The 19,140-nt window shown below is 35.2% G+C and overlaps 1 protein-coding gene across 1 annotated transcript in view; it reads right to left on the reverse strand.

Moving 5' to 3' along the window:
* LOC128017734 (VPS10 domain-containing receptor SorCS3-like) overlaps window positions 1-19,140 on the reverse strand; it is a 179,691-nt gene that overhangs the window by 103,849 nt on the left and 56,702 nt on the right. The window contains exon 2 of the mRNA XM_052603204.1: window positions 5,402-5,469. Coding sequence (XP_052459164.1) covers window positions 5,402-5,469 — 68 coding nt within the window. The remainder of the gene's footprint in view (window positions 1-5,401; window positions 5,470-19,140) is intronic.

The following is a 19,140-nucleotide window of genomic DNA, read 5'->3' on the forward strand; positions in this document are numbered from 1 at the left end:
GAAACGATGCCAAGCCCTGCTAATGGAAAACAAGTTTTCATTACTATAGATGAGAGAAAAAGAAGAAGAGTAAGAAAAAAAGGGTTGATCTTCATGGTTCCTTTCCTCACGCCTAGTTTTCGGAGGTAGAATAAAAGGGTAGACTACAATAATAGGACTTTCATTTTCTCTCCCTCCTTTCTCCTTGCATTTCTTCTATTTTCAAGGGATGTGTTTAATAGTATGTTCATTCACTTTCACATCCTCCTTAAAACTTGCTATTGTGTTTCAAAGTAGTCGAGAGTCTGGTTGGTGTTGGAAAGGCAGAGCTCTGCAAAAGAACCACCCTCCAAGTGCAATAAAGTTTATTTTGCATCCCTTCATTTTTTTTTTTTTTTGTACTTTTCCCAGATATCTGCTTCTTTTTCCCCCAGTTAGAAGCTTTAGATTCAATCTGCCTTAACTTATAACTGTGGAAAGACTCTTTTGCTCCAAACTCTTTTGGAAAGTTTCCTCTCCATTGTTAAGATGTGCAAACCCACTGTCAAAGTTTTAAAACATTGAGTTGCTTTTAAGAAAGACATTAGTTAAGTGGTTCTATTTAAGGTTTGCAACCATTTAAGTTTGTTTTGGTTGTGCAATTTGTTGTAAAATGTTCCATTACCTTTATGCATTAGATGTTCATTATTTTACTTATTAACTTTAATTACTTTAAAACGATCAATTTGTTAATCTGGTTTCATTAATTAGTTTAAGTGCTAGCCAAATTAAGGGAGTAGAGATTACATTAAGCGTAGTTCATTCTAGGACTTGGCATCTTGAAAAAACTCCAAACTTTTAAACTTCATTGTGCAATACTTAATCAATACTTCAAACTATACAACTTGTTGAGGAGAGTTTGACCTATCAGATGACACAAGTGTCAGACAAATCTAAATCAAACAATCCCCCCCCCCCCCAAAAAAAAAATAAAATAAAAAATAAACCCCAAAAACAAAACAAACAGACAGTCAAACAAAATCAAAACAAACAGTCAAACAACAACATTACAACATAACGAGCAAGCAAATAAACAAACAAACAAAACAAAACAGACAGACAGACATAAAGACTCTGGGCTCTTTTGACTTGTGCCAGTAAGCACCTAATAACGTCCACGAACACCCTACTAATAACAAAGATGAACAGTGCTGAAAATGTTTTAGTAGTAATTCAACATTGTAATTATGGGTTTGTTCTAATTCCAAAGTACTAACTCCAAAGTTATTGTCAGTATGTGTGGCCAACTGAAAACAAGATGTCCTTTTGAGTGCCATGACACCATTTAATTTACGCAGAAACAAAAACCAAAGTCTAAAGCATTGAGCTACTCTTCTGCAGCACTTCATACAATTACATTTCCTTCCAGTCCAGGTAAATATACACAAGAGGATCAACAAAATTGATACTAGATGAATAGAAACTAATTATACTTTTTAATGTTCTGCAAGAGCATGTGCAGCTCAAAGGTTTCAAACCATGGCAACTGTGCATGCTTTCCTTTTTTCTAATGGTTCTGGTCTATATTTGTCTAAACAAACTGTTCTGCATAGCAGCCAGTGCTAATAAGTCAGTTGCTTATCTTCCTGACATACTTGAAACAAAAAAAAAAAGAAGAAAAAAAAAAGATTCCTCATCAATTGAACACTCAAATCAACAAATAATCTCTGGAGACAAGCACAATATGTCATTATAATAAATAATTGGGGCAATGATAAAAGGAAAATGAGACCTTTATACCTACAGTCTTTATACTGACAGAGATTATTTGTCAAGTATATGACTCTATCCTTCTGTTTAGTCTATTTTCCTTAGAATGAAAGACCCTTGGGGCCACTAAAGCAGGACAGGGAACGGTCCAACTCCCATTTCTGACACATCTGGTGTGCTGATGGGATTTTAATTTGATTACAGCAAACATAACAAGTACCTCTGAGGCTGCTTCGGAAACTAGAAAACCGCTCTCAAATCCAGTCTAGCGAGCCCATTCTGATGGCTGTTATGATATTCTCAATTTATTATTATGACAGACTCTAAATTAGAGCTGGCTTCAGGATATAAGGGGAAGTCCCACCAGAGTGTAATTAAAAAGGTAAGAATATCAATAAAAAATAAATAAATAAATAAAATAAAGTGTGGCAAATGACCTTCTGAATAATCATGGTTAGTGATTTATGATTGTCGTCAGAAAGCACTGAGAGGGGGTGAAGCGGGAGCCTGTAGAATTTTCATAAATCTTATACTGTATATATTTAATAGGGAATTATATTACTGAGGTTTATGAGGTATGGTCAAATATATAGCAACAAGAGATAATAATAGTTATTATTTTATTGATGAATAATGATATAAAGACATACATACTGTACAAATACTATTCAAAGGGAATTCTAAATATTTTTTTTAAGGTCAGAAGAGTTTAAAATACTTCTGCATACTGGAAATCAAGCATATGTCAATTCTATAAAGCCACAAATATGTAAGATGGACATTTGTCGTCCACTAATAAGAGATGGCACAAAGAGAATCCTTGGGGAAAATTAACGCCGGCAAAGTTCTTGTTTTTCTTCTCGGTGAGAGTTAAGTTTTGACTTCTTTAAAAGGTCAGGGACATCAGCTAAGTCCTGTTCTCAAAGATCTGACTGGTGTTCCACGCGCTGACCTGTGAAATATCAACTCTATATAGGACCTGCCGCTGCCAAAATGATGCACTTTGAAAGTTTGTCAGCGGTTACTCTTGAACCCCCAAGGCAGCAATGTCAGATGGAAACAAGCAATGGAGGTTGGTGGTCCTGAATTAACTATATGCCGTTTTAGAGCAGGTACATCAGATCATGTCATGTTTGAATAGAATTATCGCTGAATTCTATTTACTATCAGTGCAAAATAAACAGTGCAAATACTGATGCAAATACTTGAAAAGCAATCACTATATCTTAAACACACATTATCTTAAAAATATAGTCATTTCTACCAGAAAAAAAGCCTGATTAGTGCTTATAAAAACCGTTATCATTATTTATCTTTAAAGGAGCTGTATGTTTAATTTAGTTTAGTTTAGTTTAGTTTAGTTCTAAGCATAAAAATAATATAACAATTTCGCAGCTATTTAGGAAACATGCTAAATTCCCAATATTCACCAGAAAACTATGCGTTTCGTATCAGAATGTCTGTTTTTTGTTAAGGTCTGTGTGATTCTGCCCACTGTCAATTTACTCAATAGGACACTCTGGGTTGCCAGTTGCCGGAAAACACATTGTATTGCAGCCTTTGAAGCCAGCAAATGAACTGGGTCAGAGATCACAAATTCAATGACCTAAAAAAAACCTTGACATCCATCTAAAAATCTATATGACCAGAAGCAAAATAAAACATGGATAAATAAATGTATCAACTTACGGTATAAGGCTTATTGCCTTCAATTGACAATTGCGTTTGTTCCTGTTGCGTGTCCTCAAACTGGCAACCCCCATGAGCGTTGAGTCTGAGGAGGAAGTGGCGGTAGGAAAAACTCTTTCCAGTATTTACAATTTTGACTACTCATTTCATACATACTGCACCTTTTAAATAACTCCTATTGTATTAAAATGCAACAATGTTTCAGAACTTAAGAGTTCCGTTTTGCATCAAATTGTTGCTAATGAATTATAAATAAGGTATTAGGTGTTTCCTCCTCCTCCGAGTACCCAGGATGTTTGCGAGGGAAAGAGGCACAGTGCTTTGAGCAAAACAAGTATGTCAGTTCTATTACTGGCACTGATATTTCCTTCACATCTACACTCAGAGGGGTTCATTCACTTTGAATATTATCTGGAAAAATGACTGATCCTGCTCCATTGTTTAAGGTCATGCTGTTCATTAAAACTGACACGCCGTTTCTCAGAGCAATGCTCGTGCCCTGACCTTTCTCAAAAAGTCAACAGCTGTCTAGTTTTCTGCTAGCGGAACTAAACTTCACCAATTGCTCCTTCCAAATCCAGCTCCATCTTAATTGAACTTTGATCTCAATTAAGAATGAAGATGTGTGGGCCCTGAAGTATATTATACCATGAAACACCATCAGTGACCAAAGCTAAATGCAGACGCAGAAGGAAAATGGCAGTTAGTGTCAGGATTGTGCTTGTTGTTAGCTTGTGTAAATGAGCAAAGAACTCCCCAGAGGCCTGATTTGTGGAAAAGGAAGTATTAGCAAGCCATCATTTTGTCAATACATACTTTCATTGCTGTGGGAGCAGTCATTGTGATGTATTAAAACCGAGGCTGCACAGAGCCGAAGGGTTTAGCAGGCTAGACAACAGAACAGTGTGAGAATCCAGTCTTCATCATGACAGTCGGGTACAGTATGTGTTAGCATTTGAGGTACCGTTGATTAAAAGTGGAAAGGCTATTGTGTTTAACTACTCTTTTTTTTTCTTGCCATCTCTAGCTAATATTTTCTCTCCATTTTATCATTTCAAATCACATGCATGTGAGAAATGAAATAAAATAATTAAATAAAATTACATATTTCTATTTTAGTGTTATTAATGAGAAACGGACAATGTACTGTAGTGTGAAATCTCACATTCTTTAAAACTGAGTTAAAACTGAATATGAATTATATACAGTATAATTTACTTATCTTTTTGAATTTTACGAATTGCACAGTAATTGCTTAATTGCACAATGATTAAGGAATAATATAGAGCTGTCATAGCCTGTTCTTATATTGCATATAGAATAAGACGCATCCTTTACTAGGAAAATCATTCGGTGAGTTCTCAGAAAACCCATTAACCTTGAAACCCTTCTGCCCTATAGCAGCTCATCAAAAGAGCACTGCACTTGTCATCTCAAATCAGACGTCATAGCAAATTGTCAGACTTAAGCACCGCAATACAAAGCTTCTCTCTGTCCAAATTGAAGTGTTCAGTTGACCATGTGAAAGATAAAGCTGCTCCTATCGCTCTCAATCGCAAAAAGCATCCAAAAACACTGGTAAAAGAGAATTTAACAGAGGAAATAAGAATTACAAAAGATGACAAAATAAATTGAGTTAAGACTGTAAAGGACTTTTATGGTTTGGTCAAAGCTTTCCATTACCCCCGCCCACTTTAAATATGGAGACAGTTAAGAAACAGGCCATATATAACTGAAGAAAAAAAAAAAATAGATAAGATGTCCACATTAAAATGTGTCTATAAATACAAAAATTAAAAAAAAATGTGAATATGCCATTAATACTGTTTAATACATTGTGAATTCTTGCTGATGTGTGTCTTGGTTGAGATGGCAAAATCAAGCAACACAGCTTTTCCAGAGAGTGTAATGGAGAATGGGAAAAGCACTGAGATGGGAGGAAAGATGTGGGAGAGAGCGGAAGAGATGGTAGCTTTTAGCTCACCTCCATAAAGTGCTTTCCGTTACACTGCCAAGGTGAAAATCATACAGCTTGGTGAGAATCAGAATCACCTGTGAAAAGAAAATCAAAAATCAAATAAATCTATATATCTGACCTATGTATTTCTCTTATTCCACTCCATCACATTTATATTAACGCAGAATTACAGACAGCTTCGTTTTCTAGCCAAAAAAAAAAAAAGACCAGATACATGAGAATTCATTTTTCAAAGAGAAATTTCCAGGACAGGTACAGTAGCAAATAATTCAAGTTAGCAATAACAGTGCTAGAGCTCCAAATGCACTTTATGAGATCTCATGATCTTCAAGAGCTTAAAAAATAAATATATAAATTGCCCCACCGTATATTGACAGAAATAAACAAATTGGTGTTTTTCTCATTTTATATTGTCATTTGATTGACTGTTGTTTAATCAATATTAGCAATATTAAACAGCAGAAAGTATATTAGATTGTTTACACTGCATGTAAACCTTCTGATGCAATATTGTATAACTAATGTTAGCCCTCTCTGTTTACATTTACACATGATAACCTAACCATGTTTACATCAATGCATTGCCAAGTTGGGGGTTTTATTTTAATTTAACAATGCTAAAGTACTAAGTTTAACATCTACTCTTCAGTAAAGTTTAGAAAACTTCTTTAAAGCTGTTTTGAAGCCAGTGGCGCCTAAGGGCTGGTGGCTAGCTATGCTCATTTTCCAATAGTCCTTCAATTGTTTGTCTTCCCGACCCCCGTGATGTTGTGTTTACTTCTCTTTTGTGTCAACAAGCGAGACTCAATCGGCCTTCGAGGCTGTAAGCCAGGTGGGATTGAGTTTGATAGTTCTCAACTCTGACCTTGGGCTCTATGATCTGTGAGAGCTCTTAGCCTCAGGTGTCAGTGAGAAGACAGCGGGAGCTGCTGAACTAGCCATACAGAACGTCAGACACTCATGCATGCATGCACATCACACATTCACAGTGCTGACCCTTTGAAACACCTTGACAAATGAATAAAAGCTTTCTCTTAGTTTTTTTTCCTGCACTTTATGGTGGTACTGTAAGGGAGAGTGGGGTAAGATGTGTCACCCTCTTAATCTATCAAATACGCATTCATATACCAGTGCCTAGGCTAATTGAGATCTAAAGGCCCATTCACACCATGAGTAATAATTATAAACTATAATGATAACTATATCAGAACACAATCTGACAATGCCATTCTGTTTATTATAAGTGTGCACTGCTGTTCTGAAAATCGATTGACTGTCAGAGATTTCAGCTAGAAAAAAAATTGTTCTAACCAATGATTCTCATTCCTTAGCTGTTGTTGTTACAGTTTATTGTTATAGTATATTGTTAAAATTTAGAACATTATTATTATTATTTTATAATATCTTTATCACTGTTGTTATAGTAATCAAATGACTATTCCAAAATGTTGAAACATTCTCACTGCATTCAAACGTTTTGAATACTAAAACTATATATGGTTTATATCACAAATAATTTTGAATGGCATCATGCTTTAGTCAAAACAATATTTTAATTCATGCTTATTTTACTATTTTATACTTAATTAAAAAATGTATATATATAAATATATATATATTTTTTTTTTACTTGTATTTTGTTCTTATATGTTAATTAATTAATTTATTAAGCTGATTAAATGATACTGATTAATATATATATATATATATATATATATATATATATATATATATATATATATATATATATATATATATATATATATATATATATATATATATATATATATATATTCATGTTGAAAATATATCAAGTGTACTTTGGAAGTCAGTGACTATATCAGCAACTGTTTGATTACCAAGATTGTTCAAATTAGTATTTTGTGTGTGTGTTCAACAGAAGAAAGAAAGAAACTCAGGCAGGTTTGGCACAACTTGAGGATGAGTAAATAACGACATAATTATTATTTTTTGTTTAACATTTGCTTTAATGTGAAGTAAATCATCTTCATGTGGAAGATGTGCTTAAAGTTGTTGTTCTTACTGAGCATTTTATTGAAGATTGTATCCCTTTATTCTACCGAGTAACCAAATCAGTCATTTCCTGCATACACGGAATTATAGAAAAAATAGTGATCTTAAGACAATAATCACATCTCTAAAATGACTTCCAGAATGAGTTTAGCACAGTCAATACACTCTCAAAAATTGGAGATTGACTCCCCATGACTTGATTACCTTCAAAATCAAAAGAACATAAATAGGCTGCATCAAAGATGGTTATATAATTAATAAAGGGCTCAGTGTTTACATTTGCTTAACAAACACAAGGCGGAAGACAGCAACTGACAGAGGGCAGCTATGATTATAAGTCACCATTGCAACACATTAGCCCTCACGTTGACATTTTACATAATTGCGGCCATTTCCTTCTGTCAGCTGCTCATGAGTTTCTTGTACAGGTCTAGGTAGGTTTGAGATGATGGGTTTCATTTGCATATTCATATTTGTTTTCCTTTGATAGCTTTGCCTAGTGTAAAACAGCCCTCTTCCCTGAAGCCGGGCGACAAATAAGCTGTCACTTTGAGTCATGTTGGTAGTAGCGGCTACTCTGTGTCTGTTTCAGCTGATAAAAGTCATGAGCCATGAAAAAAAAAAATGTATGAGAGGGGGAAAAAGTAGCTTATGCCCTTTTCAAACCCTTTTTCTTCACAAAACGAGACTACTGTACAACCAAATGGCTTCAGCAAAAGCCAAGGCCAGCTGTGCCACCTAACAGACAGACATAGATATTGGTAACTGGGTAAAAATGGTGTCTAGCTCATGACCTTCCCTCTAAATTTGGAGAACAGATTGTTGAAACCAAGAAAGATCAGTCCACCACAGAGATGCAAGTCACCTAAATAAGAAGAGAAACTAATTATGGGAAGAAATTTGGAGGTCTTGCCCAACTTTGTTAGCAAAGAATCAAAACCTCTGAACCCTGTTACTCCCTATTAACTCTTGAGGACTGTTCAGAGACCCCAAGACCATTATATATAACATTAAACAATCTAACAAGGAAAAAATCCTCTGAAAATATGGACTTGATCTAGAAATCGAGAAAGAAGCACTTCAAAAGTCTTGGAGAGAGTAGAAGATATGCAGACACTGCAATATAAACCATAAGAAGAAGCATAAAAATAGATGTTTGCCATTAGCAATATAATGTAAGACTTGAATTTATAAAAAAAAAAAAAAAGAATTGAATATAGGGGTGTGAGACAGACACACAGAATGATTTCTTGTTGTCCCTTTGGGCTTCTTTTCTTTATTTTGTAAAAGCACAGACGACACAGCTGCAGTTGCATTTTACACAAACACAATGTGGAGGCTCCAACCTCTTGATGGCATTCTGCTTTGTATTTTCCATTTGATCAGCAGAACTTTTGCTGACAAATACAGCACAGATCTACCTCTGATGAATGGTGCTCAGCATAATATACAATAAAACACTGCAAAACAATCAAATATGAGTACAAGGTCATAAATGTTCCAAATCTGAATTTGAAACTGAACATGTTGTTGTGTTGACTTGTTCGGTCCATTAACGCGGCACCATGGAGTTAAAGTGGTGGCCGCTGCAAGCATGGAAGATTGTATCTTGGCTATCAGAGAACCTGTTGGACATAAGAGCATTTTAGCAGTGTCAAGCATGAGTAATGCAGTTGTTTGTTTTTTTGAACACTGTAGAAAATGCCAATGATGTGGCAGTAAGAGGAGTTGTAATTTGTGGCCTTTTTACACCTGTGCTTCCTCTTTCGACCCCGGTGAAAAAAGTTACTCTGTCCAATATATCCCACCTTTTACTAAAGATGAGGCTTTGGTTAAAGAATTGTCACTTTTTAGAAAGTTGGTTGCTCCAGTGAAAAAGATCGCGAATGGAAGCAAATCTGAGTTGATCAAATATGTGGCGTCTTTTAGGAGATTAACATATATATATATATATATATATATATATATATATATATATATATATATATATATATATATATATATATATATATATATATATTTTTTTTTTTTTTTTTTTTTTTTTTTGGACATTATACTATGCTGTTCTCTTTACAAAATAACATTTTTGTGTGTTTTTAATCATAAATTATTGTTAACTTTAGTGATGGTAAAATTTGATATTTTTACTGACTCTCTCGTTCAATCTCTTTCTTCAAAATGAACAATTTCTCTTCGAGTCAATTTGTTAATTAAAGTCTTGTTAAATGTTTTCAACAGCCAAATTACCCAAACAAATTCACCTATGTAATTTTGATCATATTCCAAATTAGGAAATCCTTATAGTGCAGCCAAATATATGAGGAATATAAATGCTTACTTTATCTCCCAAGACTTTATTCATTCTTTTGTCACATGGCAGACATAATAAATGAATCATTAATTTAGGAAACATCACTAGTTAACTTCATTGGAATGATCACAATGAAATTTAATGATGTTGTATCGGATATATACTGTATATATACACAGTATATATCCGATACAGCATCATTAAATATATCATTATATATATATCATTATATATATATTTATTCAGCCAAAATCCATTTAGCTTTTAGACTGCTGGTTTGGATTCCTGAGTCTCAGAGTTACATTCAGGAATCCCACCCCTCAGTTAATTAATTTTACTTGTCACATGGTTACTGTGTGTATTAGTAAAAAGATGACGCAAGTAGACACTACTCATTTAGTGATGCTCTCCACAAAACCCCAATTGACCTGCAATTAATGAAAGAAATGTCAATTATCCATGACTTGGATTATCATCAATTGGACTTTAATTAAAGCAACTGCGACAAACAGAAATATTATTAGCATAACTAAATGCTCCATGTCCACAAAGACCAATTTGAAGTGTCAAACTTCATTTCTCAGTGATGTGGTTTGCCCCACTACTAATGAAAGCACTATTGGCTTCTTTAGAAAAATGCCTCCGTCTCTCTCAAACTCTCCCTGCATCTCTTTTGAAGCATCTTGAATTCTTTTATCTCCTGTTAGCCAGAGGCTACTGCAGGGTCAACTACATGCTGACCCGTGTGGCCATAAATTAAGTATTTCATTTTAAGCAGGAGAGTGTGAGGCCTGTTTATGAATCTGTTGAATTTAATTAGCCAGTGAAGTCAGAAAGCATAGCCAAGATGCATTTTATGATTAACTCATCAACGCAAGAGTTTTTTTTTGTTTTTTTGTTTTTTAACAAACGCACCTGGAGTTAATAATGTCTAACAGACAAGTTTTTGAAAATGTCATCACTGCCTTTTGGCTGATATTTTTACAATGTTCACAAGACACAGTGGGCGTTGAACAGATTGTGTCTGCCTCTGCAGCAGAGGGCAGACTTCATGTTTCGGTGCCACATCATGTTAAAATAGCATTGCAGGTGGGGACTGAATTGCTCCCTATGGATTGGTGCATAGCATTAGCCTTTATACGTCAACATGTTTGATTTAGATGTTGCAATAGGAGTAGAGGACATATGCACATGGTTAGCCCACAAACACAAAGTAAAAGTACATTTTCCCCAATAGCCATTTTCCTTGTTGCATTCGCACTGCCTGTAGGAATTCTGAAGTTCAAGTAACATAAGCCAGCAGCGATACCATTTAAGCACGCCGTTCAACAATATCAACAACTGGAGGATGGAGGACAGTGAAAAGCCTGGATTTTGGCATTGGTTCATAGTTTTCACTGTTTTGCATGTTTGTGGAGTAAGTACTGTATGTGTATCACACAGTTTTTTAAAAATGGTGGGTGTCAGTATTTTGAATGGTGTGTGTTCAGTCAACCAGTATGTGTCTTACGTGCTTCAGGAGACGTCTGGCTTTGCAAAAACTTGCTGATCAGATCAAAAGATAGAGCAAAAACACCTGGATTCTGTTTTATTCGTTCTCCAGGACTTTAATAAAGCAAATCTTTCCCATCAACTGCCAAATTACAGACAGCATGTTACATGTCCCAGTAGAGGCAGTAATATACTAGATCAATATTACACAGTAATAAAAGATGCATAGCACTCCGTCCCAAAGGCAGCTTTGGGGCTCTCTGATCACTGCCTTGTTCATCTTATACCAACCTAAAGGCAAAAACTTAAATCTGCTAAACCTGTAGTAAAGACTGTAAAAAGATGGACCAATGAAACAGATTGTGGGTTTTAAAAGACTGTTTTCAGTCTCACTAATTTGAGTGTTTTGAAGCTACTCTCAGAGACCATAACATCCTATATTAGTCTCTGTGAGGATGTATGCATTCCAACCAGGACTTATTTAACATTAAACAATGATAAGCCATGGTTTACAGCAAAACTCAGAAATCTTTGTCAGGCCAAAGAGGATGCCTACAGAAATGGGAACAGAGTATTGTAAAAGCAGGCCAGGAACACATTTAATAAGGAAATTAGAGTGGCTAAAAGGAGCTACGCTAAAATGTTAGAAGATCCGTTTACTTCCCATGACTCAGCTTCAGTGTGGAAAGGTCTGAAACTAAGTCTGTGAGTCTGAAACTCACAAACTACAAGACACAGCACTGAAGGTGAATCAACAACTTGCTGAAGACCTGAATGAGTTTTATTGTAGATTTGAAACCCCCACAACCATTCTGACCATCCCTCTCCACAACCGTTTACACCTCCTGCAATCCCCAAAAATCCATACAGTGCCATATGACATGCAGTGATGCTAGATTGCTATTCATAACATAGTATAGTTATGTCAGTATGGCTGTAAACACAATATGAGGAGGATTTCCCATTAAAATGAACATGGAATAACCTATGCTGGTTCTCTCTCACACACATATAATCTATCTATCTCTCAGGGTAATTTATGGCATTTGCTGGCTCATAACTCAGCGAGAAATCAAATTCTTGCGAGCTTGTGTCACTCCACACAACCTTAAAACGAAACATACATACTAGGATCTATTTAAAATGAGTCAATTATACAAAACACAGTTGGAGAAGAGATAAGACCAAATAAGACAGAACTAGAGCTCAAAAATGCTTTTCTATTATTCTTTTTTCCTGTTTTTTTCATTTGTAATGAAAATTGTAAATAAAATACAAATAAAAAGATACAAACCCTTAAATATTCTAATCTCTAATTACCCTGATTGTGATCCCAGATCTGACCTAAAATACACACTTTTTAAAATGCAAAAGTAATTAAAAAAATATATATACTTTAAATTATAAAAGTAACAATTTCTGCAAAACAAAAACCACATCCTCCACTAACTAAGCATTACCTCCACACAGTTATTAATTAGCCGCTAATCAGAGCAACAGGCCAGGCTAAAACAGAAATCTGAGCTTGCTGCCCTGTGACAGTTTGACTAGAGGGCTCCTAACATAGTCTAATTAAGCTACAGCAGTTCACTGCCATTTGTCATCACACTGCATTCTGGGGGAAAAAAATGTTCAGCCGGTTGCTTTTGTCATTTCTAAGATCCTGTTTTCATTCACTTTAAGAGAAACCACACAGATGTTCCTAGATCACCAAAAAAAGTGTCACAACTGATAGAGAACCTATATCCGTAGCTCAGGGTATTACTAAATTAAAATCAATGTATGTGTGAAGAATGCTCATTAGAGTGGAACAGGGAGAGCTTATCTGCAGAAATGTTAATTAAGCAGATCTTTAAAATATGGACTTCGGCACAGCTGTCAATGTAGCTACAGTAGAAGCAATTTTAGACTTTTAATCTGTGGAAATCCAGTGACGAGAGAAATGCTAAACTGATCTAATGGAATTTGTTGAAGCAGCTTTCTACACTGAAGCTATTCAAGAAAAAAAGGCCAAGGCCACTTGTTTGATTTTCAGGGACAGAATTGTCTGATAAAATATGCCATGGATGCAATAATGCAACATAAAACATTTTGGATAAATAACGTCTGGAAAATGTATAAATGTAACTTGTAAAAATTTCCCAAATCCCAATTCTTAATATAAAACAAAATTTTGACACGCTACATGTTGCTTGATACAAAAAAAAAAAAAAAAAAAAAAAAAAAAATATTTTAAATGTTAAATATAAATTGTAGTCTGAACACAGTTGTGCTAATGCATTTTAGTTAGTAATACTCTTAATTAGTCACTCCTCAACACTGATGACATGGGTGATAGAAATAAGTTGTAAAATAAATACTTTATTGAATAATAATGTTCTCTTTCATTTTTTTCAAATGCTTTTTTCTTTGAAATCTATTCCTATCGGAGCCTTGGAGATGATAATGAAGAAGTCATACATCTAGAGTCAGGGTTTCTTTTTTCTAAACATCTTCACCCTAAAGTGGTCCCAATGCTTATGCACGTCTTCACTTTTAATCCATTATCCGGCATATATATATATATATATATATATATATATATATATATATATATATATATATATATATATATATGTGTGTGTATGTATGTATGTGTGTGTGTGTGTGTGTGTGTGTGTGTGTGTGTGTGTGTGTAATAGAGATTTATACGTAAAAAGCATTGCTGACACCACTCATTTCCCTCTTCAGTTCCTTAAGGAGCATATTACCATGGCAACAAGGCCCCCACAAAAATCAGTTTTTGCTCTTTAAAACTAGCTGACAACCATCAGGCATCCATTTTTTTGCATAGGAAACTATAATATTTACATGCATTTGGATGTGAGCATAAGAAAGTAAAGTAAACAGAAAATGTTATGGTCAGTAGAACTATGTAAACTTCACTGTCGAAAACTGTCACTTTAGATATGATCAACACGAAGGAGTTTTTTAATACTCTGTAACAAAAACCTGACATGGCTGCTTTGAGCCTTTCCTCAGAGAAAAATAAAAGATGTAGTATAACGCTTTAGTGGAGATCTATTGTGTTCACAAACCTACAAGCCTCTTGATGTCCCCTTGCAAAAAGGAAAAAATAAAAATAAACTGCAAAAAATGCACAGAGTAGTGTTTCTTCTCACTTATACACACTTCCCCTTTCCCAGGGTGCATCTGCGTCTCCCTGTCCGCCTCTCGAGCAAGTCGAGTGAATCAAATATTTTTTGACGGCCTGGAATACGGACAGCAGGCCCTTAGTGTGAGACAAAAGTTAGAACCCTTTTGTGTAAACCCTCATCCTCTCTCTCTCTCTCTCTCTCTCTCTCTCCTCACCAGCTCTGGATCGCCACTGCCAAGAAATCAAAACAGAAGCCCAGAGTCCATTTCTAGGGACATGTGCTGTGCAACAAAATAATTTTAAAGGTGATTTTTCTTTCTAAAATAAGTTTTTTCTTGCTGTAGACTCAGTAATGCTATCTTAGGTTGATCACTTATTCATTGAGAATTCCTAGATTTAAAATTATATGCAGTATCATACACAAAGGGTTATACAAAATGTGTGTATTTTGCTTCTTTTTTTTTTTTTTCTTTTTTTTTTTTGTGACCGTTCAAAAGTTTATATGCGGCTGAAAGGTTCAAACACTTACTGATGCTCCAAAAGACAAGTAAAAAAAATAATAATAACGATAGTTTTTCACAAAGTACACATCGGCATCCACTGAACTGGCATGCATGATACAGCATTTTTATCCATTTTCACGGATATGTGTGAATGGGGACCATTTCGACAACATCGTCATACGTATGTTAAACCTTTCACAAATGCAAAGGTAAAACTTGTCAGTTTTAAATTCAATTGCTATCATGTGAAGATACACTTAGTTTTTATGGAATTCTAGCTGGTTGGATCTGGTTTTCTTTTGTTTTGGCTTCCTTTGTTCCCATTCTATGGATTCTGATTAAACTGTGGACTAAGAGTTACAGTACATTCATCATCATCATCATCATGTGTTTAAATGCCCTGTTTTTTCAGTGTCATCTTTGTGTTAACGAAGCTGACAAATTCATGCCACAGTATTATTCTCTTTGTTTTCATTATTAAATAAAGTGTAATGCTGCATTTAGATCTGACTTGCCTCATCTTCCTCAACTGGCGTGACAATATTGCACACGGTACTTAAGTTTGTGATTGAAGAAATATGAATTTAATGACAGCTGGAAAAAAAATGTTGTGACTATAGTTGTGGAGGAAACAGTAGCTTTGAATTGATAACACTACGATTATTAAACTCAAATTAGTTTAACTCTTACATGACCTTATCAGCTGAACCACAGCCATGATTAAACACTCATCAAGAAACACAAACACTCATCTCTCAAGTGCAGAAACCTCATGTGCCTTCACTAAAATCTCTTTCCCCTTCTTCAGATGGAATCAGAGCAATTAGCTTTCCTTGGTCCTTGCTTTTTTCTTTCTTATCTTTCAAGCAATTATCTCCATTTCCCCAAAGAAAGAAGGCATCGCTTAAGGTTTTCCATGTGTCATTGATTTTTATTTTATTTTTATTCTGAGTCACACATGCATACATAGATCACACACACAAACGTCTGCACGCAAACACACACACACACACGGCATGTCTTCTTGATTAACGCCTTGAAACTTCCTCCTGTCTTAATTATGTCTCTCTTTTTTCACATCAAGCTAATGGGAAACACTTTCACCTTAGTGGAAGAGAGTGGGTTAAAAACATCTAGACGTTTGAGAAATGGAGACAAGTAACTAATACATCCAGACATCAATAAGATGAAATTAGAAAGGGAATATGTTGTCTGTTTTACAGCTGTGAGATATGACTTCTGCCCAGTAGGTGTTACCACAGAGACTGTTTGTTGTCATCCATCAGACAGTGATTCCTTGAGGATTATGGGATATTACTTGATGGCCGATGCACTGCAAGTTAGCAAAGGTCCAACTGACAAGGACAGCGTGATGTGAGAGCTAAATGGCGATGTTCTTCCAGAATCTATGACTAATGCTTGCATTTACTTGTATTACTTGATCTAAATGCAAAAACTCTGGACGGTTAGCACTAGTTAGTAAGTCAGTAAGCAAATAAGTAAATAAATAAAATGGCAGACATCATTAACATTTATGGAATAAAATTTATGGTTCCCTTTCAGTCGGTCGCTCTCAACATCACGCCGCTGACCGACAAATTGGGATATCACTCCGATAGACTAGTATACTTTGAGTGTAAACTAAGCGAGCCAATATGCACACTGGCATGCAATTATTTAATTCAGCTGGCAGCAGGTAGTGCATACCAGCTTTTCAATTCGGAGCCAAGTGACAGTATCGTTCTGCTCAACTGTGTGTCCACTATGAGTTCAGGATGCTCACAGAAGCTTCCTGTGTTGGAGAGACGGCACTTCAGTGGTGGTCGTTCCAGAGCCGAGTGAGTTGCCTCAGAACTAAAAGAGCATATTTCTTTAAAAGAGCTCCACAGGCGTGTTTTTAATCCACTATCTAGACGATTGGCTTATACTAGCACAGTCTCAGGATCCCAATCAGTGATTTGGTGCTCTGGCACCTCAGAAACTTTTCCAGAGGCTCCTGGGGCAGTAGACCATGTAGACCATAAATAAGATTGTTGTCTAATTTTATTAAGTCTACAATATTTATAAAAATGTATTAGAACATCTTTCAGGAAAAAAAAATACAGTTCTCAGTGGATTATAACAGATCAACCTCTACTAAAAAGAGAAAAACAAGTAAAAGTGGAAAAAGAAAGACTGAAATTGTCCATGTGGGAGGAACAAATGTAAAACGCAATGACTCAGCTCTTCACATGATGTTAGTCTTCCTAAAAATTCCTCTCTCCTCAGAGCAAATGTACAAAAAACAGGTTCACCATGTCTGGTCTACAGTTATTCAGTCTGACATGCACAGAGAGCCCTTGCAAGATCCGTACTTATGAGTCACTGCGTCAGCTCCACTGCACTAAAATTTACCCCTCATACTCAACCACAGAAGCAGAGAACATTAAAGAAGAAGAAAGGTGAACAACATATCCAATAGGTACTACGGGTTGATTACAGAGAAACTATTTATATAAGTATCTTATAAAAGAATTATGCATCTCATTGCATTTATGAATACATATACATCAATATATATATATATTACTCATACTGTGAAATCAGATTTGATTTCTATGACCATCCATACAAAATCTATATGCAACATGTTCAAGCAAATAGAAAACTGGATCTCATGAAAGTGCGTATAACAGTACACCAAATAAAAATAACATTTGTGGTATTGATACACAAAAATGTACTTTGCCGTGCATATGCTACACCATGGGTATGTTTAGGGTTGTGGGGTAGATGCGTATCATATGTACACAAAACCTGCGTATTATATGCATGCCAACAAATTTCGTATCATATGCATGCCAAAATTGTGTATTATATGCACGCAAAACACATGCATAGCATATTCACGCCAAACTCCATTTTTGAATATCAATACCATGAGTATTCATTTTTCTTTGGTGTACTATTTATACGCACGTTCATGAGACTAGGCTCAAATAGCTGTCATTAAAAAATTAAACATTGCGATAAAGCTCCCTGCAAAGTAATGATGAGGAAAAAAAGAGAGAAAGAAATCAGTGTGAAAATCAAGGCTCACATAAAACAACTTAGCAAAGGGCTACTAATCCATTTAGAATACAATGTTCCTTTGGGTGATTTTGTTAAAACCAATTAGAACTGGAAAGGTCAAAGGCTTAGATGGGGAAAAAACATCAAAGTAGATTGGTCCTTAGTTTAAATTTGACCAACAGAGCTAATGTTTTACAATTCAATTGTGCATGTTAATAAGAACACTTGAATTTAAGAGGAAGGTGGAAATGAGTTCAGGGAGGCAAGAGAGAGTGAGAGAGAGTTCAGTGGGGATGCAGTTTGGCACTGGCCTTTTTTCTGTAGCTCTCAAGTGCACACATTATCAGGTGGCTGTTTACCACAAGAACACTCATGTGCTTGTGTGGGTGGCGAAAAACAAAAGCCATCATCCAGGAGACCAACCTCTCTGCATATTTTAACTGAACATTCAACATGGTCCATCTGGCAGATACATAAATGACCATAATCATCTATCAGAGGGTGTGTTTTTATCTAAAGAGACTTACAATGCTGTAATTGAAGGGTCGGTCCACCTGGAGTCATGGGGTTAAGTGCTTTGTGCCAAAGGAAAGGCAGTAATGTGGTGTAGGAAGACATTAACTCCCAAGTTAGTGGTTTTTATTCTTTTGTGTCACCAGTTCAGTGACAGGAGCAAAAGCAGGTTCATGTCTAGATAGTTGTCCAGCAACATTTTTTTTTTTTTTTTTAAGAATCACATCATAATATAATGGAATATAAAATACAAAAATGATTCAGATATGAATAAATCAAGCAAAAATGACTCTACTAGTGAAATTTCACTGTTAGTGAAAAGTTTGGGCACAACATGTTTCTTATCATATTAAAACACCATTTGACCTAAACATTTATTGATCCAAAGGCTTGAAATTAGTTTTGTAGACAAATCGAAATAGTTAAACGAAGTTGTGCTAGATAGGGAAGAAAATGACATGCACAAAAAAAAAACATGCACTTTGCACTTTTTTGCACGATGCAATTTGAAAAGTAAAATATTTTTGTAGACTTCCAGTCTTGAGTGGATCAGTGTGCGGCTAGCCATTCCTCTTGTTAATTAATAGTAGAAATTTAGTCTGTAAGAAACATTTACATTTTCTCAATTTTGTTGTCATTGTCAAGTGTGGGCAAAAGTTAATTTCAAGACATGGATAGATGCCTAAAAAATTATAGTTATGTGAAT

This window comes from Carassius gibelio, chromosome A1 (genome assembly GCF_023724105.1).
Source record: "Carassius gibelio isolate Cgi1373 ecotype wild population from Czech Republic chromosome A1, carGib1.2-hapl.c, whole genome shotgun sequence".
NCBI classification, from domain to species: Eukaryota; Metazoa; Chordata; class Actinopteri; order Cypriniformes; family Cyprinidae; genus Carassius; species Carassius gibelio.